This window comes from Delphinapterus leucas, chromosome 19 (assembly GCF_059928025.1).
Source record: "Delphinapterus leucas isolate spDelLeu-1000000601 "Yukka" chromosome 19, BTC_Dleu_Yukka2, whole genome shotgun sequence".
NCBI classification, from domain to species: domain Eukaryota; kingdom Metazoa; phylum Chordata; class Mammalia; order Artiodactyla; family Monodontidae; genus Delphinapterus; species Delphinapterus leucas.
In genome coordinates, this window is record NC_143147.1 from 30797183 (window position 1) to 30821057 (window position 23875).

The 23875-nt window shown below is 42.3% G+C and overlaps 1 protein-coding gene and 1 non-coding gene across 2 annotated transcripts in view; one reads left to right on the top strand and one right to left on the bottom strand.

The window, feature by feature from the left end:
* Positions 1-23643, top strand: part of LOC111171354 (UMP-CMP kinase 2, mitochondrial) — a 34941-nt gene extending 11298 nt beyond the window's left edge. The window contains 5 exon segments of the mRNA XM_089900848.1: positions 1930-10659; positions 14615-14714; positions 18168-20612; positions 22713-22903; positions 23209-23643. Of these exon segments, the coding sequence (XP_089756974.1) occupies positions 1930-2047 (118 nt within the window). The 3' untranslated portion in view covers positions 2048-10659; positions 14615-14714; positions 18168-20612; positions 22713-22903; positions 23209-23643.
* On the bottom strand, positions 6761-6867 carry LOC149746268 (U6 spliceosomal RNA). The gene has a single exon (XR_016389701.1). It is a non-coding gene; the product is annotated as a U6 spliceosomal RNA (small nuclear RNA).
* Positions 23644-23875: the final 232 nt, after the last annotated feature.

Genomic DNA, 23875 nt, shown 5'->3' on the forward strand with positions numbered 1-23875 from the left:
TTTTTCTGTGTATGGGAAGATGCAAGAGTCTGGGGTCACTGAAATCATTCCTTTGAAAGCACCTCAGCTATCTGGGGCCAGTATCCTGTGCTTTCCCATCCTGAGTTCCCTCAGGGCTCACCTTAGGGAGTGGCTGCAGTCTGATGGCTGCTAGATGGCAGGTATTCTTTTCCTTCCTGAGTTCCCTCAGGGCTCACCAGCTCGCCAGCCGTGGTGGCTGCAATCGCTGATGACTGGGACATCCTTTGTTTACTGATAATGGTGGGAAATATTCCATTTCTCACCATCTACTCTGAGGACTTTTTTTTTAATAATTTTTATTGGAGTATAGTTGATTTACAATGTTGTGTTAGTTTCTGCTGTACAGCAAACTGAATCAGTTATACATATACATATATCCACTCTTCTTTAGATTCTGTTCCCATATAGGTCATTATAGAGCATTGAGTAGAGTTCCCTGTGCTATACAGTAGGCTCTTATTAATTATCTGTTTTATATATAGTAGTGTGTATATGTCACTCCCAATCTCCCAGTTTATCCCTCCCACCCCTTACCCACTGGTAACTATAAGTTTCTTTTCTACATCTGTGAGTCTATTTCTGTTTTGTAAGTAGGTTCATTTGTACCATTTTCTTTTTTAGATTCCACATAGAAGCGATATCATATGGTATTTGTCTTTCTCTGTCTGACTTCCCTCAGTGTAACAATCTCTAGGTCCATCCATGTCGCTGCAAATGGCATTATTTCGTTCTTTTATATGGCTGAGTCCGGGTGCTTGTTTTAACCGCAAAGCTCTAGAGCTTTGGTCATATAATCTGAAACCATGCACCTCAGATTGGGATTTGAACCCAAGAGGCTGGGACTCGAACCCGGCCAAAACCCACAGTCTCCAACTGAGATCACACACCTGGTTTCAGGACTTAATGAGGCTCAGGTTCTTGATGTCTCATCACAGAAAGAATTCAGTGACAGACAGAGTGATAGGTAAGAAGTGGATTTATTTAGCGAGAAACACACTCCACAGTCAAACTGTGGGCCATCTCAGAAGGTGAGAAAGGCACCAGGATATGGGGTTGTCAGTTTTTATAGGGGTGGGTAATTTCATAGGCTAATGAGCGGGAGGAGTATTCCGGCTATTTCAGGAGGGGGCGGGGATTTCCAGGAGCTGGGCCACCACCCGCTTTTTGATCCTTATGGTAGACTTTGGAACTGTCATGGTGCCTGTGGGTGTGTCATTTAGCCTGCTGATTTGTCACAGTGAGCGTATACTGAGGTCCAGTGGAACTTGACTTGTCTGCCATCTTGGGCCCATTTGGTTCTAATCAGTTTATGTCATGTCCTCGGGCTATGTCGTTCTTTCAAAGGCTGTGCCCTGCCCACTTCCCTCCTGTTTCAAATCAGCCCCGGCTATTCTGTACACACCAAGGCTAGCTAAGACTGGAAGGAGAGGTAGAATTCTAGTGCGATTGTAGAAGACTCCTAAGTGAAAACAATGTATATGCCAAGGACCTCTGGCTTCTGTGAAATCCTTCAGGGGGCAGACTCTGGAGGAATTTGCCATTGGGCAGCTTAGTTAATCTCTTTGAGCCTTTGCTCCTTTCTCTGCAAAATGGGGGTGGATGACATTGATTCTCCTCCTGAAGTTACTCTGAATATGAAACGAGAAGACCATGCAGGATGCTAATGCTTGGCAGATAAAAGGTTTTGAGTAAATGCAAGCTATTAAACATTATTATTAATTTCTCATTTATGAAACTAAATGTATCGGATGTCTGCTGTATGCAAAGCGAGTTGCCTGGGTGGCGGAAGTGCGATAAACCAGATGGGGACCTGGCTTCAAGCTGTCTATATTATGGTAGGAAAATAACATTTGCGTAAAGAGCCGTGTTAACAAATGGGCCAACTCTTTTCATTCTGCCTGTCTCCAGGGTAGAAGTGTCCTACCAGCGGATGGAGAACCCTGGCTGCCACGTGGTTGATGCCAGCCCTTCAAGAGAAAGGGTCCTCCAGATGGTGTTAAGCGAGATCCAAAATAATTGCAATTAATTGTAGTTCCTCTGGGCCAGGAGACACATTTTACTAGATTTGATGTTGTTTGATACATCTAAGCCCACGACTGGTTATGCAGTTTTCCCAGATTTCAGTTGCATGAGCTTGTCGTGTGGCAGAAGGTGGGACATTTCGATTTTACCTGAACCACCGTTCTCACTTCTGCCCGATGGACCCATCGGGACTGAGACTGGGCACATTCCAGTGAGAGACGGTGATCGCTTTCTGCCAAGTATAACAAACGTTTTCTTGGAACAGATTTTCAACTACACCCCTACCAAAGCCTTCCAAGGGTTGTCTCCCCTAGAAAGCATGAGGTGGACAGAAGCAACCGAGAAGACCTTCCAGATCAGCAGAAGCTCCTCCAGCCTCTCCTGCACCTGCACTGCTGGCTCCCGGGTGAGATCTTGGGGATGTGCTCGGAGCTGGTTTCCTCCCAGTCCAGCCACACTCCGTCTTTGTGAGCTCAGCCCCGATTCTTAGAGCCAACCACTCCTGAAGAACGTGTCTGTGTGTCCTGGCTGTCGGAAGACCCTCCCACAGACCCATCTTGTGGGTGGGGGACACTGACCAAGAAGGCATCTGACTTGTGTCTGAGGCTTACAGCCCCTGAGAGGCCAATGCTCTGAATACAAATACACCAGCAGTCCTTGGATTCTATTCTGCTTAGTTACTTTCCTCTTCTTTCCTCTGAAAACATGGCTTTGGATAGAATGAGTGTTTTGCACCGAAGTAGATGCATTAAACTTAGCGAATCCAGCAACGTACTTATACTGCTGTTTATGTCTTGTTTGTCCTCAGTGTAGGGGCTGTGCTTTACTAATCAGAATTGAAGACAAGAAGCTGAATGCAATGCTTGTTGTGTATTTTCATCAGACAGGTTTAATTTATCTTACTGAGTAAGCACAGTGGATCCTGGAATGGGATTTCTCAGTGAATTTATCTTGCACTTGAATGTCTTATGGTTACACGTGAAATCAGTGTTGAGATCTGTTTGGCTAGGAAAAAAAAAGAGCTGAGAAAAGAGGAAACTTAATAGTTACGGGGCCTTGGATGGGTCATTTAGCATCATGTAATTTGATCTAAAAAGTGATAGCGATTCTTCATTTGTCTTAAGGAGTTGACTGAACCAGGTGATTACTTAAAATTCCTTCCAGTTCTAAGATAGATTGAATCTGTGAATTATTTTAGGGAAATGTCTAAAGAAGACATTTCCCCAAAATAATTAAATTTATGGCATTAACAGGTTTATCACATGGACTCTTAAATTATAATAAAATTTCTATTAACTCTATCATATTATTTTTCAAAACAACTATAGGTGGTTTATACATAATATATGTACCTATGTAAAGATGTACTTTCAGTTGAAAATATTTTTTAAAGCTGATAAATTGTGTTTGGGTCCTTTAAGATGTGATATCTAATTATGCTCTTGGTGTTATTCACTTTAAACACTTTGAAAAGTTTATGCTGGCAGCCTAGAAACACAAACATTTAATGCTTTCTTTATGTCTCTTGCCAATGAATAAACTTGCTGTGATTTTCTAACCTATGCTGTTGTCACAGTGTGTGTTGGTTTTTCTGAAGGGGCTCCCCCAAAGAGGCTTTTGTACAGGAGGGGATTTGGGGTTAAAGAAGTGAAAAGGTGTGAATTTGTGGTCCAAGTGCTTTCAGAGGAAGAGGAGGGCATTTTTGTTTTGTTTTAAACGGCATTTCAAGAAAGTGCAATTCCTTCCTCATTGCAGGTATTAAAGGGATTTTCTCCCCTAATCCAATAAGAAAGAATTCTTCATACACTTGCGCTCTCTATACACTGTAATACGTATAAGATTACTGGGTATGGGAACAGACAGCGCCTCCTACCCAGAAACCGATGACAAGGCATCATTTGCTTGGCTTTGTTTCATTACCAGGTTTGTTTCTGTTCCTGTAATAGACCTTTAGTGTCCCAAATATTTATTCTTCATCTTTTCCACAGCAGTAGAACTTTGAGCCCGACACGTGGCTGCCAAGAATTATGAGTACATTTCCAAGGCTCCCTTACAGCTGGAGTGGCCAAGGGACCACTTACAGGTTCTTCCTGTGAGCAGAAGGGACATCAGGAATGTCAGGGGGAGGGTGTCCCTCTCTCCTTTTAACCTGCTTGGTATTCAGCGATGGTGGTGAGGCATTTGGGGACCGAGTGATGAGGGTGACACTATGCAGATGGAGAATGGGGACGGCCTTCACTTAGGAAAAGTCTATAAGGAATGGGTATGGAAGTGTCTGGAGTTCCATCCTAGAGGGCGTGTCCACCTGGGGACACAGCTTCTGTGCACAAAGCTCAATATCCACCTTCTCCATTTGCTTCCCCTTTCAGTGGCAGGTGTCTGTTTCTTTTGCTCATTTTGTTTGTTCCATTTTCTACAGCAGAATCCCCCTTTTTGCTGACTCTTCTCTCTGTGAAATGTCTCTCTTTTCTAGAAGCCGTTGTGAAGCATCTTAAAAATGTTTAGACCCTGGTATCTTTTTGGAATATGTACCGAGGAAATGATCAGTGATGCACATAGAAATGTTTTATCATATCTGCATAATGTCCTTCGTAATGTGCAGACAGATCCACCTTGTTTTGTTGTCCTTTGCCTTCCTGAGCTTCACAGTACACTTATTTACAAATTGAACGTTGGAGGCAACCCTGCGTTGAGCAAATCCATTGGCACCATTTTTCCCACAGAATTTGCTCACTTTGTGTCTCTGTGTCACGTTTTGGTAATTCTCACAGTCCATCAAACTGTTTCATTATTATTATATTTGTTTTGGTGATCTGTAATCAGTGATCTTTGAGGTTATTATTGTCATTGTTTTGGGATGCCACAAACCACACCCACATAAGACAGTGAACTTAATCAGTAAATGTTGTGTCTGATGTGATTACTCCACTCACTGGCCTTTCCCTCATTTCTCTCCCTTTCCTTGGGCCTCCCTATTGCCTGAGACACAAAATTATTGAAATCAGGCCAATTAATAACCTTGCAATGGCCTCTAAGTGTTCAAGTGAAAGGAAGAGTTGCATGTCTCTCACTTTAAATCAAAATTTAGAAAGGATGAAGCTTAGTGAGGAAGCCATGTCAAAAGGCCAAGATAGGTCAAAAACTAGGCCTCTTGTACCAAACAGCCAAGTTATGAATGCAAAAAAAGAGAAGTTCTTGAGGGAAATTAAAAGTGCTACTGCAGTGGATACATGAAGGAGAAGAAAGCAAAACAGCTGTCTTGCTGCTACGGAGACAGTGTGAGCGGTCTGGATGGAAGATCAAACCAGCCACAACATTCCCTTGAACCAAAGCCTAATCCAGAGCAAGGCCCTAACTCTCTTCAATTCTATGAAGGCTGAGAGAGACGAGGAAGCTGCAGAAGAACATTTTGAAGCTAGCAGAGGTTGGTTCATGAGGTTTAAGGAAAGAAGCCATGTCTGTGTAACAACAAAGTGCAAAGTGAAGCAGCAAGTGCTGATGTAGAAGCTGCAGCAAGTTATCCAGAAGGTTTAACTAAGATAATTAATGACAGTGGCTGTATGAAACAACAGATCTTCAATGTAGATGAAACAGCCTTCTATTGAAAGAAGATGCCATCTGGGACTTTCATAGCTGGAGAGGAGAAGTCAATGCCTGGCTTCAAAACTCCAAAGGACAGGCTGACTCTTTTTAGGGGCTCATGCAGGTGGTGACTTGAAGTTGAAGCCAATATTTATTTACCATTCTGAAAATCCCAGGGCCCTTAAGAGTTATGCTAAATCTACTCTACCTGTGTTCTGTAAATGGAACAACAAAGCCTGGATGACAGATCATCTGTTTACTGAATATTTTTAAGCCTACTGTTGAGATCTACTACTCAGGAAAAAAAAAAAATCTTTCAAAATATTACTGCTGGGAATTCCCTGGCAGTCCAGTGGTTAAGACTTGGTGCTTTCACTGCTGTGGGCCCAGGTTCACTCCCTGGTCGGGGAACTATGATCCCATAAGCCACGTGGCTTGTCCAAAAAAAATAAAATAAAATTTCTGCTCATTGACAGTAAATCTGGTTATCCAAAGAGCTCTGATGGAGCTGTACAATGAGACGAATGTTGTTGTCATGCCTGCTAACACAACATCCATTCTGCAGCCCATGGATCAAGGAGACTTTCAAGTCTTATTATTTATTTATTTATTAACATCTTTATTGGAGTATAATTGCTTTACAATGCTGTGTTAGTTTCTGCTTTACAACAAAGTGAATCAGCTATACATATACATCTGTCCCCATATCTCTTCCCTCTTGTGTCTCCCTCCCCCCCAACCTCCCTATCCCACCCCTCTAGGTGGTCACAAAGCACCGAGCTGATCTCCCTGTGCTATGCGGCTGCTTCCCACTAGCTATCTATTTTACGTTTGGTAGTGTATATATGTCCATGCCACTCTCTCACTTTGTCCCAGCTTACCCTTCCCCCTCCCCATATCCTCAAGTCCATTCTCTAGTAGGTTTGCCTCTTTATTCCAGTCTTGCCCCTAGGTTCTTCATGACCATTTTTTTTTTTTTGGATTCCATATATATGCGTTAGCATATTTGTTTTTCTTTTTCTGACTTACTTCACTCTGTATGACAGACTCTAGGTCCATCGACCTGACTACAAGCAACTCAATTTCGTTTCTTTTTATGGCTGAGTAATATTCCATTGTGTATATGTGCCACATCAAAAATATGGAACGCTTCATGAATTTGCCTGTCATCCTTGTACAGGGGCCATGCTAATCTTCTCTGTATCGTTCCAATTTTAGTATATGTGCTGCCAAAGCAAGCACAAGTCTTATTATTTAAGGAATACATTTCATAAGGCTATAGCTGCCATAGACAGTGATTTCTCTGATGGATCTGGGCAAAGTAAACTGAAAACCTCCTGGAAAGAACTCACCATTCTAGATGCCATTAAGAACATTCATGAGTAATGGGAAGAGGCCAAAACACCCACATTCACAGGGGTTTGGAAGAAGTTGGTTCCAATCTGCATGGATGTCTTTGAGGGGTTTAGAACTTCAGGGGGGAAGCATCTTAGGATGTGGTGGACACAGCAAGAGAACTAGAATTAGAAGTGGGGCCTGAGGATGGGACTGAATTACTGCAATCTCATGGTAAAACTTGAGTGGATGAAGAGCTACTTCTATTGGTGGGCAAAGAAAGTGTTTTTTTGAGATGGACTCTACTCCTGGTGAAGATGCTGTGAAGACTGTTGAAACTACAACAAAGGGTTTAGAATATTACATGGACTTAGCTGATAAAGCAGTGACAGCGTTGGAGAGCACTGACTCCAATCTTGAAAGAAGTTCTCTTGTGGGTATAATGCTATTGAACAGAATTGCATGCTACAGAGAAATGGTTCATGAAAGGAAGAGTCAATCCATGCAACAAACTTCATTCTTGTCTCATTTTAAGAAATTTCTGCAGCCACCCCAGCCTTCAGCAAACACCACCCTGATCAGTCAGCACCACCAGCGTGGAGGTAGGACCCTCCACCAGCAAAAAATTAGACTCACTGAAGGCTCAGATGAGGGTTAGCGTTTTTAGCAATAAAGCTCTTTAAAATTAAGGTCTGTATATTGCTTTTTCAGACAGAATTCTATTGCACACTTAACAAACTACAGTATAGTGTAAACATACTTTTATATGTACTGGGAAACCGAACAATTTATGTGACTGGGTTTATTGTGATACTCATTTGCGTCTGCAATATCTCCGAGGTGTGCATGTACGCATAATGTGTGCTTAGGTATAATATGTACTGATTAAATACATTTGGGTAAATCCTTTTAATGAAATGCTAAGTGGAATGCACCTGAGAAGGTGTAAATTGTCAAAAATACTTTTCTCTCAGTGATAGCCAGTGATTTAAATTTCAGCAACAAGTGAGGATATAGCTAAAACCCTTTTAACCAACACAAGTTTGGCTGATTCAGAATGGAAACTCCACGTAGAGCAGAAGTATGGCTTCAGGTATGCTGGGAGACAGGGTCTTTTATGTCTTTGGTTTGTTTCACATTCAAGCTGTTCTTTTTCTTTGAATTTTGAATGCAGAGGTCAGGCACTAAACTATAACTACGCCTCACATGGGCACGTATATCCACTAGCAGACTCGTTTAATCTTCAGGCTTCTGTAAATGCAGCTTTGTTCATATACTTGTTTTCTTAGTATGAACAGGGAGAGGAGAAATCGATGTTGGCCTTTTTTTTTTTTCCCCAGGAAGGTTTTTTTTTTTTTCCTTTTCTCTCACTTTAAAAGCATAGGAATTTCATGAAACTCATTCAGCCTACAGCTGCAACCTACAACTAGGAAGAAACACTGTCCCTTTATATTGCCTATAAATAATCTGGTCTTTCTCATGAGCAGCCTAACTGGTCCGTAGACACAAAAATATTTAGTCCTATCAGGTTTAAGCCTTAATATCATTTGATCTTTTAACAGGCCCTTTAGGTGATGCATGCTCTTTTTTAGAGAGATCAGGATCTCAGATTTCTCAGTCTTCAAAGGCCATGCTGGCCTCTCCCCCGAATGGCATCTGCCTGGGGTCAAAAGTGTCGATTTAGGCAACACTGGGGCTGAGTGGAGGGTGGGTCTATGGTCACATTATCCTCTCTCTAACTGGATGTGGATTGCCCCGCCCACGTAGGCAATGGAAATTTGTTTCTTGTGGCTGTTTTGTCGAACTTGGTCTCGGCTTGGGTCTCCTTGGTGCTGGGATCTCTTGAGTGTCATCCTTCCATGCAGGCCCACCCACAGTCCCCCTCCAGCTCTAGTTTCATGGGCACTGGACCCACCCCCGGGGGCCACATACTCTGAGGGCGTATTCAAATGTCCCGGAACAGAGAACAGTCAAGAAAGTAGATGTTAAGACCTCCTCTGCTTAATCATTCTGCCCAGTCTGGTTTAACCTGACCTTGTTCCAGGTTAGTTCAGAGGAGATGGATGCTCCCCATGTCCCCCGCACTGAGCTGTGGCTCTGTGTTAAAGCCGGGAGACAGGAAACTGGGGGACACGCACCTCACCATCTCACACTTCAGTTTTTTCCCCTTAGAAAGCAAATAGAATCTTCCATCTGCCCACCGGGTTCTGAATTTCACAACAGTGTAATTTGATGTGGGTCTGTTTTCATCCATTTTCGCTGGGCCCTTGATGGGTCTGGTAACTCAAGTCGTTAAATTCTTGGAAATTTTCTTGGCTTGTTTCTTTGATGAATTCCACTCCTCACTTTTTTTCTTTTCTCTCTTTCTGTATTGTCTGCTATTCAGATGTTGGACATATTGGACTGGTTTTCCAATTTTCTTGTCTTTTCTCTCACATATTTCCTTTTTATACCTTTACTACATTTTATAATATTTTTTCAACTCTGTGTTTTCAACTTGTTTTTCAACTCTTTTTTACGAAGACTTTCATTTCTGCTCTCAAGTTTCTAAGTTCTAAAAGCTTCCACTCTCTCCCATGTTTTCTTTCTTCCTTTCTTTCTCTTGTTATGTAAATATTCTTTTTTTTTTTTTTTCCAGTACGCGGGCCTCTGACTGTTGTGGTCTCTCCCGTTGCGGAGCACAGGCTCCGGAAGCGCAGGCTCAGTGGCCATGGCTCACGAGCCCAGCTGCTCTGCGGCATGTGGGATCTTCCCAGACCAGGGCACGAACCCGTGTCCCCTGCATCGGCAGGCAGACCCCCAACCACTGCGCCACCAGGGAAGCCCTAAATATTCTTTTTAAAATAATATTTTTTCTTTCTTATTGGATGCAGTGTCTTTACTTACTATTCTGAGACTTTAGTGATGGCTTTGTTTAAAGTTCCTCATGCAAAATCTCCATTTCCCCTAGGGTGAATTTTTATTTATTTGTTTTTTTGGAATTTTTAAAATTAAAGTTTAGTTGATTTACAGTGTTTCAGGTGTACAGCAAAGTGATGCCGTCATATATATGTATATGTGTGTGTGTATATATATATTCTTTTTTCAGTTTCTTTTCCACTATAGGTTATTACAGATATTGAGTATAGTTCCCTGTGCTATACAGTAGGTCCTTGTTGGTTATCTATTTTATATATAGTAGTGTGTATCTGTTAATCCCAAACTCCTGATTTATCCCTCCCCCCTTCCCCTTCAGTAACCATAAATTTGTCTTCAGTGTCTTTGAGTCTATTTCTGTTCTGTAAATGAGTTCATTGTATCATTTTTAAAAGATTCCGCGTATAAGTGATATCATATGGTATTCGTCTTTCTCTGGCTTACTTTCCTTAGTAATGGTCATCCCTAGGAGCATCCGTGTTGCTGCAAATGGCTTTCTTATGGCTGAGTAATATTCCATTGTCTATATAGACCACATCTTCTTTATCCATTCCTCTGTCGATGGACATTTAGGTTGCTTTGTTTGTTTTATTTGCACCTTCCAGGTAGGATGCTCCGCTCAGATTCTGGTGATGCTTGGCAGTGGCTCATGATTGGTGTGGAAGATTAGCGACACGTGATTGGTGTGATCGCATTGAGTGAAGCGCTCATCTTCTGAATTACTGCTGTAGACATCCAGCCGACCTCCTTAGTGATCGCCCTTTGCCTTGTTCACTCTTTAGGGTGTGTAGATCTTATTACAACCCTTACCTGGGAAAGAGGACCCACCAGGGCTCTGGTCGGATTAGCTAGCAGGCTGAATGGAGCCAGCCCAGTGTTATTTGATTTTATCTTAAAGAAAAAATAACTTTTCGGCACAGTGATTTTGAGTCAATTGAATGTGAGTGCCTTTGAAGTCACAGTCTCTCCAGCTGTGTCACTCGATTCTTCTCCAACCGGAAGAGAAACACAAGGAGGGTGAGAAGCTCCCTGTAAGGGGCTCCCTGTCCAGATGGGGAGGTGGACATGCACACACACCATTGTCGACTTGCTTTCTGTGGCTGGAGGAGGTGTTTACGACAAGTCAGGGTGCAATTTACTTTGCCTGGGGAGTCAAGAAAGGTTTCACAGAGATGGAATCAGAAGACACATAAAATAAGTACCTACACGTAAACTGGATTGAAATGGACATTTCTTGCCCCAAAGCCCTGTCTTTAGCTTTCCTGTCTTAGGGTTTGCTTCACTTGTCCTGTTTAGTGACTGCTTAGACTCAGTAATTTTCATAAGTGAACTGATTTTAACATTCTTGGGGGCATAAATTAAATACAAAATATCGAATTTGGACCCGTGTATTTCATTTGCAGACCCTGGGTGGGTCTAAATCTACTTTGCAGGCTTTCATTGTTAATCTTGAATTGTTTTAAACAAGTAAAATATTTAAGACATTTGTGTGGGACAACACTGTAGCAAATTATGTTTGTTTGATCCCGTATTAGGACTCAGTCATGCTAGCAGTTTTTCTCTGTTTTGTTTGATGAAAACAAATCAATTTCGTTTAGAGTAAGTACATGGCATTTCCACTAGAGGGAGGAGAAGTGCTAATTTTAAACATTGAGGGAGGAGCTGTTGTTTTTGCCGAGATAATCACTCCCTTCATTACACACAAACTGTGCTTGGAAAAACAACGGTGGTTCCTTTCTTTTTTTTTTTTTTTCCTTTCATTTTTATTTAAATGTCTGCTCTAATGGGAGAACAAAGGACAAACCGTGGAACATTTCTAGGTCAAAGTAGCAAGTATTGAAAAGTGGCTAATTTCTTGCTTCAAGAATTCTTAACACAGCCCTGGGGTCAGAAACATTTTCAAAAGAAGACCTTAGTGATCAGAGAACTCCATCTCTTTCTTTAATAGTTCTGGAAAATGAGGCCCAGAGAGAGACCTGCCCCGCGCAGGTTGGAGAATTTGCTAGTAGCAGATGCAAAAATAGAAATGTTGCCCAGTTCTTTTTCTAGTGCTCTTTATAATGCAATAGATTTGGTCAACATATCTGATGCCATAAATATTATAGACACATACCTACATACATGTTTTTGTACATGTATATGTATGCATATATTTTCCTCCCTCTGATGTTTATGATTTAAGATCTGGCATTAAGAAATATTCTGGGGCTTTTATGTGTCCTTGTTTACTTGCTCTTAAAACCTCCCCATCCCAACTCCCCTCCTTGTATTACTCTAGATGCAAAAAGCATTGCTTATGTAGGGTATGGCTAATGGATTCAGCATGGTCCAAGAGCTGGTAATTACTGACCAATCACCAAAATACCATGGTTTAAAAACACACTATAAACCTTCCTGTGAAGTTTCCAAAATTTTTATTAACATGCGTGACATTAGTGGCTGTACTTATTTTGCCATAATTGAGGGTGTGTCCTGTTTCTCTAGAATAATAAGGCATTTGAGGGAGTTCTCATATTTCACTTCTGGCTGAACCCGGTCTGTAAGCTCTTACAAACATAATGCATTTTGTGCTCATCTTTGAGGTAGGAAAGATTATTTTCTGAGTTTTAACTGAAAAAACAACCATACGCACACACCCAAATTTTCTATTCTGAAGTTTTTTTTTAAAAAAACAACAAAGCGAGGCCATTAACCAATGAGTGCTTTTTGAAGCCATAAAAGATTTTTCAACATTTTCTCTAGTCAGAACTTTCAATAAGGAGTTTTCCCCTTACCCCTGAATAGTCTGACTAGCAGTTCTGGTCTATTTCTACCCGAGGAGAGCTTCATTAAAAGTGAGTGTTAGGCTTAGTGTTGGGGAATGTGGAGATGCATGTATAAAAACTGTGGTCATTCTTTTTTTTCCCTTCCATTTTTATTGAGATATAATTGACACACAGCGCTGTATATGTTTAAAGTATACAGCATAATGATTTGACTTAATACATCATGAAATGATTATCACAAGTTTAGTGAACATCCATTATCTCTCTCTTTCTTTTAAATTAATTTATTTATTATTTATGTTTTGGCTGCGTTGGGTCTTCATTGCTGTGCATGGGCTTTTCTCTAGTTGCGGCGAGCGGGGGCTACTCTTCTTTGTGGTGCGCGGGCTTCTCATTGCGGTGGCTTCTCGCAGGCTTCAGTAGTTGTGGCACGCGGGCTCTAGAGTGCAGGCTCAGTAGTTGTGATACACGGGTTTAGTTGCTCTGCAGCAAGTGGGATCTTCCCGGACCAGGGCTCGAACCCGTGTCCCCTGCATCGGCAGGCGGATTCTTAACCACTGCGCCACCAGGGAAGTCCCATCCATCATCTCCTATAGATATAAAATTAAATAAATAGAAAAATGTTTTTCCTTGTGATGAGAACTCCTAGGATTTGCTCTCTGGACAACTTTCATTTATAACATACGGAAGTGTTAATTATATTTATCGTGTTGTACGTCACATCCCTAGTACTTACGTATCTTACAGATGGGAGTTTGTACCTTTTTACCACTTTTATCCTATTCCCCTCCCCCCTCCTCTGCCTCTGGTAACCACAGATCTGATGGTGGCCACTCTTTTAATGAAAAGATGTATCATCTTCCACTTTTTTGTGCATAAATATAAGTGAAGTAATGAGTGAAAGCACTTCTGGCTGTAAGCGGACGTAGGTGTCATTCCCAACTGGGTGGATCTGTGACCGTGCGTAAGTTACTCTCTCTGTTTGCAAACCAAAACCATCAGGCTGGAAGAGGACCAAGGGCCCTCCACTTCCATTGGCCATAGTTTCATAATTGCATAATGAATGGAATTCACCTATGACCCTAAATGCCTTATAATTTTTAACAAGATTGTAACACAGGGTTTGTTGTTTTTATACCATTTTGTTACTGTTTTAATAACTTGGGAAAGCCCGGTGTTGGTATGTAATGTGTTACATTGCGTGTTGGTTCCCACAAAACGTCTAGGTAAATTAGTCTTCTGTAAAAAATTACCTTTAAATTCCTTAGGGGAGTCTAGTGTGACTTACAGTGTGACTAAGGAGGATGCAGCTGTCACTCCCGCTCAGTGGAACCTCTGTTTTCCTCCTAAGAACTGCGGCGGTAACCTCGACCCTGGTGTTTCTGCTGACACTCTGCTGTCCCCTATAGCCTGCTCTTTGTGCAGCACCCAGTGTGATCCTTAAAAGTCACCTTGTTCATCACACTCAGGGGTCTTCCTTTAAGTCTCTTTTTGGTATTTCTCCTAAAAGGCCTTCCACATTACTTGATCTGAAATACCTTTCATCATCCTCTTCCACTTAGCGCTAACTCATGACTACCTGTGTCTGTCCATGTCTGTGTCCGTGCCTGTGTGTTTGTCTACAACTATCACATTTATATCCATACCCAGAACTATATATCTGTACTCATAACCATATCTCTATCTATGTCCACACCCATACTTATAGCTATATCTCTGTGTATAGTATGTGCGTGTTTATCTGTACTTTTGCACTAGAATATGCCCTCTCTGAAGGCAGAGGCTTTCTTTTTCTCATTGCTTTAATCCCAGTGCCGAGGACAGTGCCTGGCATATAACAGATGCAAAATAAGTATTTGTCAAACCGAGGAACAAATATCCCGCTTGTCAGGATTTGGGTTTTGGCTTTTATTAGCTCTGTGGACAAGTTACTTAACTTCACTGTGACTTTATTTTCTCATTTCTCCATCAAGGACGTCATCATTTCCCTCAGAGATCTGATGTGAGAATGAAATGAGATGATACAAGGAAGAGGAGCTGCTGGTCCTGGCCCAGAAAAGGCACCAAGTTAAGGTTAATTCCCTACTTCCTCCTTCTGTCTTGCTGAGCACATTCTGACTTTCACAAATCTGTGGGCTCAAAGGGAAACACACCTATTAGTATTCACTGCTGAGTCATTTCCAGAGCTGGCAAACTTGAGCCTTTCCAGCTCTGGAAGATTATAAACATAAACACTCTTTTCCACAGGAGAGACTGCCAAAACACAGAGCTGATTTGCCCACGAATTTAAGCATGGCAGTGGTAAATATATATATGTATATAAAGTCAATAACAATGGCAGCTTATTATTTAATTTTATTAATAGACAAAAATTGAGAGTTAAGAGCTATACTTTTGCTATCTAGGTGACATGAGCTTAAGCATTTACCCCATCACCCAGCACAAGAGATCATGTTTCAAAAATGAAAAGCTTTCAGGAAGGCCTCTTTCCATTTGTATTTAAAAACCAAATGTTTCCAACAGAGAATTATCTCCCTTAGAAAGAGAAACCACTTTAGTCAATAAAAGTATTACCCCTAAACATCTGCTAAGAGTCTCACATGCATTATCGCACGTATTGTTCACATGAAATCTATGCATCATAATACTGCTATACACTTATATCTATTTTGAAGTGATTTAACCAGCCCGAGGTCACAGGGCTAGTTAATGGTGGAGCCCCAGGAATCATGCTATGTTTGACTGACCCTGGAACCAGCGAGGGCCCCTAAGCACTGTACTTGAAGGCCTCAGGTGACAGCAAAGCCAGTCCCAGTGACCGTTCAATCTAAATATATAATTAAATCAAAACCAAAGATGAAAACTGAAAAACAAATATACCCAGATTTGTATAGCTTTGTATTTGTATAGCTCTTTGTTAGTTACAAATGGTCCCTTTATAAGTTGTCTCAGTCCATCCTATGTAGGATTGGGTGAGACTTTATATCACTTTATAGATGAAGGAGGAGAGGTTATACGACTTCACTGAATGCCCCCAGGTAATAACGACTAGAGCCTGGACTCCACCTTCTGACTGTAGATCCTTGTTCTGTCCCCTGCTCTCCTTGACTTTCTAGGAGAAAACCTCCTCTTCTATACTTAGAGACTTGTCACCCATTGACAGAGTATCTTCTAAGTGTCAGTTACTCTGGTAGCTGTTGTGAGCACACAGGTCTTAGATAAACACAGACACTATCCCTCCTCTCTGGAGGTCAGAGACACAGATAAAAAACAAATAAATACATACGATGTTAGTGCCCTGGTGGTGTTCGTGCCACAGACAAAATTAAAATATGTGAAGTAGACAGGGAGAACCAGGTTGGGGAGAGGGTTGAAGTTTTAACTTGGGTGGTGTGAGGAGATTGCTCTGCTAAAGAGATATTTGAATACCTGGAAGAAGTGAGAAGTTCCAGCCGTGCGCTTATCAGGAGTGATGTGGCTCCAGACAGACACGACTGCACATGCCAAGGCCCTGAGGCGATAGGAGGATTCTTGGTGTGTATGAGGAATCAGAAGGAGGCCATGGGAGCTGCATCAACCAGGCAGCAGATGAGTCTACAGCTCCGAGGGTTGTGTCTTCCACCGTGGAGGGCAAGCACCGGGAAGTTCAGCAAATCCGAGGCTTTGGTGCTGACAGACAGGCACGTGGAGGGAACCGCCCTCAGCAGGTAGAGAAGGGGCCCTGAAGTAGTGGGAACTCAAAAGTGATTCAGGCACAGATTATGTTCAGCCTCTCCTTAGAGGAGTGAATTGTGTATCGTAAATGTGATGAGCATTCACTGTGGACGGTGAAGCCCGACTGGATGAGCACCAGTTATGAGCATTTGAGGAAAAGCCCTCAGCAGGAAATGGCCGTCTCTCTCCACAGACTGAAACCTTCCTGGCAGAGACCACGCATTTTTATCATATTTCCCAGAAGAGCTCGGCTGCTCTGGGTCCGCATATATGAATTATCTAGAGTGAAGTCAAATGGGGCAAAGTCATGCGAGTCTTTTTAATTAATAGGATTCATAAGTTCTCACTGGAAGGCAGCCCTGTGGATCCCATTTTTTCCCTATTTGACATTTATGTAGCCCTCTTTACCATGTAAAATATCTTATCCCTTTTTATTGTCACAGCAAAACTGTGAAGTAGGGGAGTACGAGCGATATCGTCTTTCTTTCCCTCCCTCCCTTGAGGAAATGGAAAGTGAAATGGTATTTGATATGATGGGAAGTGCTGGAACTCCAGAGACCTCAGTGGCTTCCTCTGTGTGGCCTGGTCAGACCCCGCCAGAAGGGGACACGGTGGCAGGTCAGGCTGTGACAGTGTGGGGCGGGACAACGGGGACCCTTCCAGAATCTGCAGGCCCTCTGTGCGGCCCTGTGGGCTCCCAGGCCACGTGGATGGTGGACAGAGCATCTGGAGACCAGGGTCCAGGAACCGAAGAACACAGAGCATCTGAACAAACTTGGGGAAATCACGCTCCCGCTTCAGCCTGCCCTTCTCTCATCTGTAAAGGGGGGAGTTAAGGTTACATTTATTTAAGTAACATTTCTATAGCTCTTATTTCCGGCCAGTTGTGGTTATAAGCACTCTACAGACATTAACTTGTTTAATTCTGCAGGCGGCCCCCTGAGGTAGGTCATACTATTATCCGCATTTTACTGGTGGGGAAAGGAAGGCACGGGAGGGTGAAGCAGCTTGCTCAGGGCCGCAAGCTAGTGCCTGGTAGGGCCGGAATTCAAATCCGAGCAGGCTGGCGCCATCATCTGGCTTTAAGCTCTCACTCTGCCGCCTCCCAGTGCAAGATCTGTACGTTCCCTCTTAGCCCTCCCACCTGGCGAGGGTAATTTTATGAGCTGAGATTTCAGCCCAAAAGGGGAACTCTTGCTCTAATCCATTACATCAAACTGCACGCTCTGATCTGATCACCCGGCCTTCCCTTGAGGCAGTGTTGGCGTCGGAAACGTCCACTGTGTGAGTTGGCCGGGATGCTGACTTACACAGAGGTGAGAACCAGGGCCTCTGTGTACACTGATATCACCAGTGATTTCTATCTTTAAGCTAGGAGACTGTAGGTGCGGATGTAGGTGAGGTGCCTGGCCCTGGGACCCCCTCTCCTTTCTCATGAGCTCCCCTGCTCCCCTGTTGGTTCCACTCACCTCTGCTGGGATGACCCCAGGCTGTGTCACTGTGTCGTTAGCGCTCACTCCCCTCAAGGTTAAGTTATGTTAAGGAGGAACCACAAGCACACCTCCTCTCCTGCTGCCCGCTGGCCCTCTCTCCTCCCCCGGAAGCTGGAACACGCTCACAGCGCCCCACAAAGAAGTAGGGCCCCCTGCACGTAAGTCTGCAACCCACACTGAGGCCGGACCTGCCGGGGGTTCTTTTCCAGCCCCTACTTCATTTCACCTCTCGAGGGGCCCACGGGAAGCTCCACCCCTCCTCTGGGGACCTCTGGAGACAGTTCTTGGGGTTCTAAGGTTCCTTTTTATCTTTTTGCAGACAAAAGTACATCTTATTCCTGAACCGTAGCTGCAGATTTGAATTTCCTTTGTACTGCCGACCTCTTTCACCCGCAGCTCTGACACAGCTGAACCTCAGCCTCACCTCCTGTCAGGTCGACTCAGGTCCATGTGGTCAACGGCCCCTCCGTCCTTGGAGTCCGGGATGCTTTGCCCGTGCGGTCCTGGATGTCTGTGATCATGGTCCCTGACCTTCCTCCTCTGAAGTGACCCTGTGTTTCTCTCTCACTCTCTGTCCCCTTGTCCTCTTTCCATGGAAAAACGAAGCCACTGTAGCCTCTTCCCAGTTACAGGAATAATCTCTCTGAAAACAGCTTCACTAGTTAAGAGCTCTCATCAAAGCCCTTTTCTTTTTCCATGCATAAAATAGCTACACAGGGGTTTGTATTCTGTTTTATGTTCGTTTTGCTAAAACACATGGCAGCTTACGATGCCTATTGTTTTACACCATGTTTTTCACAAGGTGAAAAATACATCTTGTAATTTTTTCACATGAGAACACAGATATCTACCTGGTTCGTTTTCACATCTGTATAGTGTTTTATTGTATACATAAATCATAATTTATTTAATGGATTCTTGATGGATGGACAGTTGCTTCCAGTCATTAGCTATATTAATTGATGCTGCAAATGAACTTGAGTGTGTGTGTGTATGCGTGTGTATGTGTATGGGTGAATATATGTGTATACCTACCTATAATTGTGCAACTCGGTGAGTATATCTGTGGAATAAATGCATAACAAAGTAACCACTGAGTCAAAGAATACATTCATTTAATTCACTTTTAATTTGCTCAACATCGATTCATTTGGCATCCAAAAAAGTTGCATCAGTTTAGTCAGCCAACAATGTTTAATATTCCCTCATTTTGTTTTTCAAGTTGCATAGGTAAAGAATCTTATCACATTGTTTTAATTTGTACTTTTTAAAATATATGTGAGTCTGAGGGTCAATTTATATTTCTAAGTCTTTTGTCTTGTTTTTTCTGTCTGTTCACATACACTGCTGAGTACTCTGTTGGGTCTTTGTCTTTTTAGAATATTGATTTGTAAGATTTCTTTATATATTTAGATGCTAGTCCTAGGTTATATGTATTGTCTTATGCTATTTTGTTCTGAAAATGTGTTAAAATTTTAGTGTATTGAAATCTGTTCCTTAATAGCTTCTGTCTTTGTGTTTTTTCTTAAACACATTATATTTTCAGAGAAGTTTTTGGTTCACAGCGATATTGAGAGGTGGGCACAGAGGCTGCTCACATAATCCTCCTGCCTCCACGCAGGCACAGCCTCCACCATCATCAGCATCCCCCGCCAGAGTGGTCCATTTGTGACAACCGAGGGGCCTCTGTCGACCATCACGATCACATCGACCCACAGTTTACAACAGGCTCCGTTCTTGGAGTTATACATTCCATGGCTTTGGACAAATGTATGATGACACATATACACCGTCACAGTATTAATCGGAATAGTTTCGCTGCCATAAAACTCCTCTGTGTTCTACCTCTTCCTCTCCCCACCCGCCTTCTACCCCGACTTGTGACAACGCCTGATCTTTCTTTCTGTCTCCACAGTTTTGCCTTTTCTGGAATGTCATAGAGTTGGAAACATACAGTAGGTAGTCTTTTCGTATTGGCTTCTTTCACTTGGTGATATGTGTTTAAGTTTCCTTCATGTATTTTCATGGCTTGATAGATTGTATCTCTTTAGTGTTGAAGAATATTTCATTGTGTGAATGCACCACAGTTTATTTCTCCACTCACTTACTGCAGGACATCTTGGCTGCTTCCAAGTTTTTGCAATTATGAGTAAAGCTGCTGTAAACATCTGTGTGCTTCTGCCTTTCTTGTTTTGCTTTGAAAGTTTTTCTCATTTCCAAGATAAATTAAAATTTAATGTCCTAATTTTCTTCTATTTTTGATTTTACTATTTGCTTCTATTTTATAATCCATTTGAAATTATTTTAGTGTTAGAATATATATTAATGTTTCTCTTCAGCTGTCTTTTGAGTTATTTTGATGGCAAGAGTTACATTTTGCACTTCTTTGAAATTTACCTAAGATGTACCAAAATGCTTGGCATGTACATAGCACTAAATACTTATTAGCTGTAATGATACATATTTGCTTTAATGAGTATTAAGCAGTACCACTAACATGTAAAGGCTGCTAATATAGTAGTAATAGCTACCATTTATCGAGCAGTTGTTATGTGCTAGGTAGATTCTATAAACTTTACCCATTTTAAATCCAACAACCTGGCAAAGTATGTATTATTGTCTCTATTTTATACATAAGAGAACTGATGATCTTGAGATCACACATCTTAAAAGTAGCAAAGCTGGGGCTTGAACACAAGTTGATGTATCTTCAAAACACCAAGATTTTCCAACACCTATTGCTGTCGATAAGTGGAGAGAGGAGGTGAGTGATGTATGGAAATACAGAGTAACCTCTTTCTGGTCTGCTAACTGGAATTTATAGTCCTAAGGATTCAGTCTTAACATCAAATATTTTATTGAATTGGATTTAAACCTCTTTACCGCCTACTGAGCCCAATGAGGTAATACTTAGTAAATGCTACATGTTGGCTTTTGGCCCAGTGCAGGGGATACGAGCACTTCGCAGTGATAATTTTCTCCTAATTGGTTGTAACTAATGCACTGCCATTCTGGAATTTGTCACTTACCTAAATGTACCTTAGCAAATGGACCATGGTCTCCACATAAATGCACATTTACACACACTAGAAACAGCTTGGTGAGAGGCAAGTGGGATGAAGAAGGATGTGCCTGAGTGGGCAGTAGGTGACCTGGTGGACCGCCACCTTCTACGAAATCTCTTTTGGATGAGGGAGGATGGCTGGAAGAACAGGAATTGGGACTCGAGAGGCCAATGGAGAGGCAAGGCTGAGCCAAAGTCACTGTGTCTCCTGGGCTAGTCTTCCTTCTTCAGAGGCTTATTTTCTCATAAGTAAAATGGAGAAGCTTGGTTAGACCTGCCACTTCAAGCTGTGCTCTGTGGAGGTTACTTGGGGTCATCGTAAGTAAGAAATGAGAGCCAGAGGGATCTGAGTGCTCTGCTCCCACTCAGGCCCATAGCTCTCTGCTTTGCCCATCTTACGGTTTCTGTGGCGAACAACATGTAAACCACTGAAAGTGAGCCTGCCCCAGAATGGCTCCAGGGAGGACATTTGAGAGCTTACCACTTCTCTCCCATCTCCAAGAGCCCCCAGTGCATGTGCTCTGATGAAGGTTGGCATGACTAGCACAGAGGACGCTGCCTGTGTGGCTTCCCAGGAACTCCCACCGGCCAGCGCACAACAGAAGGTAGGGAGGGTGGCAAAAAAGAGAAGCCGGTGGAAGTAACCTGGGTTAGTCTCGGCCCCCATGGGAGGAGGTAGACAAATGCTCACCAATAGCCATCCAGTCCCCTGTGAAAGGAGCTAATGTAGTAGAGGGTGGTCAGGGCATCTGTGTCCCCATGAGGAGCTCCCAGGGCTGGCAGGGGCTGAGGACATGTGGAGTGCCCACCCACCTGCCCAGCTGACCTGCTTCAAGCAGTGCCAACTGCAGCCAGGGGCAGCTGTCCTGGGCCAGGGGGACATCTGATTCCTGGAAGGGCATACCAGGAGCCTTAAAGGGAAGGCATACGAGACAGATCCAGGAATCGAGGTGACATGAAACTTTCAGAGGGAGAGGCACCTTTAGCTTTCTTTTTGTTAAAATATCAATGAATTCATCTCTCTGCGTATCTAAGTCTCCCCCTTCTTTCTCTGTCTCTGTCTCTCTTTCTCTCTGTCTCTCATTTATATTCTGTTGAGCTGTGATTTTCAGTACTCCAGGGATCTTAAAGTTTCCACACCAGCTGTAGTAAAATTGCATAAGACGTCTTGATGGTAGTGTGAATTCTCAGTGCCTTGGGGCCAGGCTGAAATCCACAAGCTTGAAAGATCTGGACTTTGTAGGAGAAGCAGAATTGGAGAGAGAGAGAGAGAGAGAGAGAGAGAGAAAACGAATTCAGGAAGATCCACAAGGAACCTCATTTCTGTCTTTCTCGAGCTGGTGGGAAATTAGCAAATGACTTAACCTGTCTGAGTGTCATGTTCCACATCTGTTAAAAGAGAATTTAGATTAACTTTAGATTGCTAAAGCTAATAGTAATATCTACCTTCCAAATTTATTTTGAGAATTATTAGGAAAGAGTTTGAGTAGTCTAATATTTCCAAAATGAGCTCCGTAGATGGCAGCTGTAATTGTACACAGGTTAACACCAGCTCTGATGGCTGTCTTTGTCTGTGTGGCCCTGTGATCATGATTGTATTGTGTTCTGTTCCTTTTAGGCAGACGGAACCCACCATGCACATGTGGTATTGTGTCAGCATGTCGCTTTCTTGGGCTTGTTGAAAAGGTCAAAGAATACAAATTTGGAGAAAAAGTTAAAAGATTTAGTTAAGTCTGAAAAAGCAGTTGTCTACCTTCCAATTCTTATCTTTCCTCATTGCCTTTTCCACCAAAATTCCAGCCTTTCCAGGAAACCTTTCCAAATCAATCAGAAGTCAGAAGTGTGCGCTGGCATCCCCAAAATGTGAGCTCCAGAACCATCATTCATTTCTTGCCTGGTTTTGGGCACCACTTCTGGTCTGGACCGGCCACTTTCCTCTTCTGGAAATCCAGCCTATTGGACTTCATGGTTCTGAAGTCCATTCAACCCGGGTAAGTTCTGCGATTCTCTCCCTCTTCATCCTGAGACCACGGTTTCTACACTCAAATTCAGAGACCTGGTCTGATAACTCCAAAACTTATGATGGAGAAATTAAAAGAATATTTTAATTTTAAAATATTGAATATTTTAATTTTAAAATATTGAATATTTTAATTTTAAAATATTGACTATTTTAATATTTGAAATTGAAATGGTTTGTGGTTGGCCCCTTCTCAGAATCTTTCTGATGAAATTTGATTATGTAGATCCAGCATTTTATCAAAATTGAGGAATATTTTCTATTTTATTTTTTTAGTTGGAAGCCCTTTGGCTCTAAGCGTCGGAGGAAATGAATAAGGGATGTGAAGCTGTTACCAGGATGGACTGCATGAAATCTCATTAACTGAGAACACAAGGGACCAGACAAAACAGATTTTGAATTAATTAGTTTGCAGTATGTGAAAGCATTGCTGAGAAATATAGGACATTTTATTGGCTAAGAAATTCCCATTATATTACTCGATGCAATGTTAAGTCAAATGATAAATGGGAATGATGTTTCTTTATTTTTGGGCAAATGATAGGTGGTTTGGGAAATACCTTATTCGGTTTTCAGCTATCTGGATGAAATTTATCAGATTCTTGCTTATTGTCATAATTTTAGGTTGTATCCTGACAGCTCTCAAGTTCTGTTCTTTAATAAATTTTTTCCTTTCCATGTGAATCCCGAGTGATCTAATGGATAACCAGACATCCCATGTTTTCTTTTATTTATTTTTTAAAATATTTATTTATTTAGGCTGCGCCAGGTCTTAGTTGCGGCACGCGGGGTCTAGTTCCCTGACCAAGGATCGAACCCGGACCCCCTGCATTGGGGAGTGCAGAGTCTTACCCACTGGACCACTTCCCCCATGTTTTGTTTTAAATGTATTGATTCCTAAAGATTCAATACTAGTTTTTCACTTTAAGATCTTTCTTTTTTC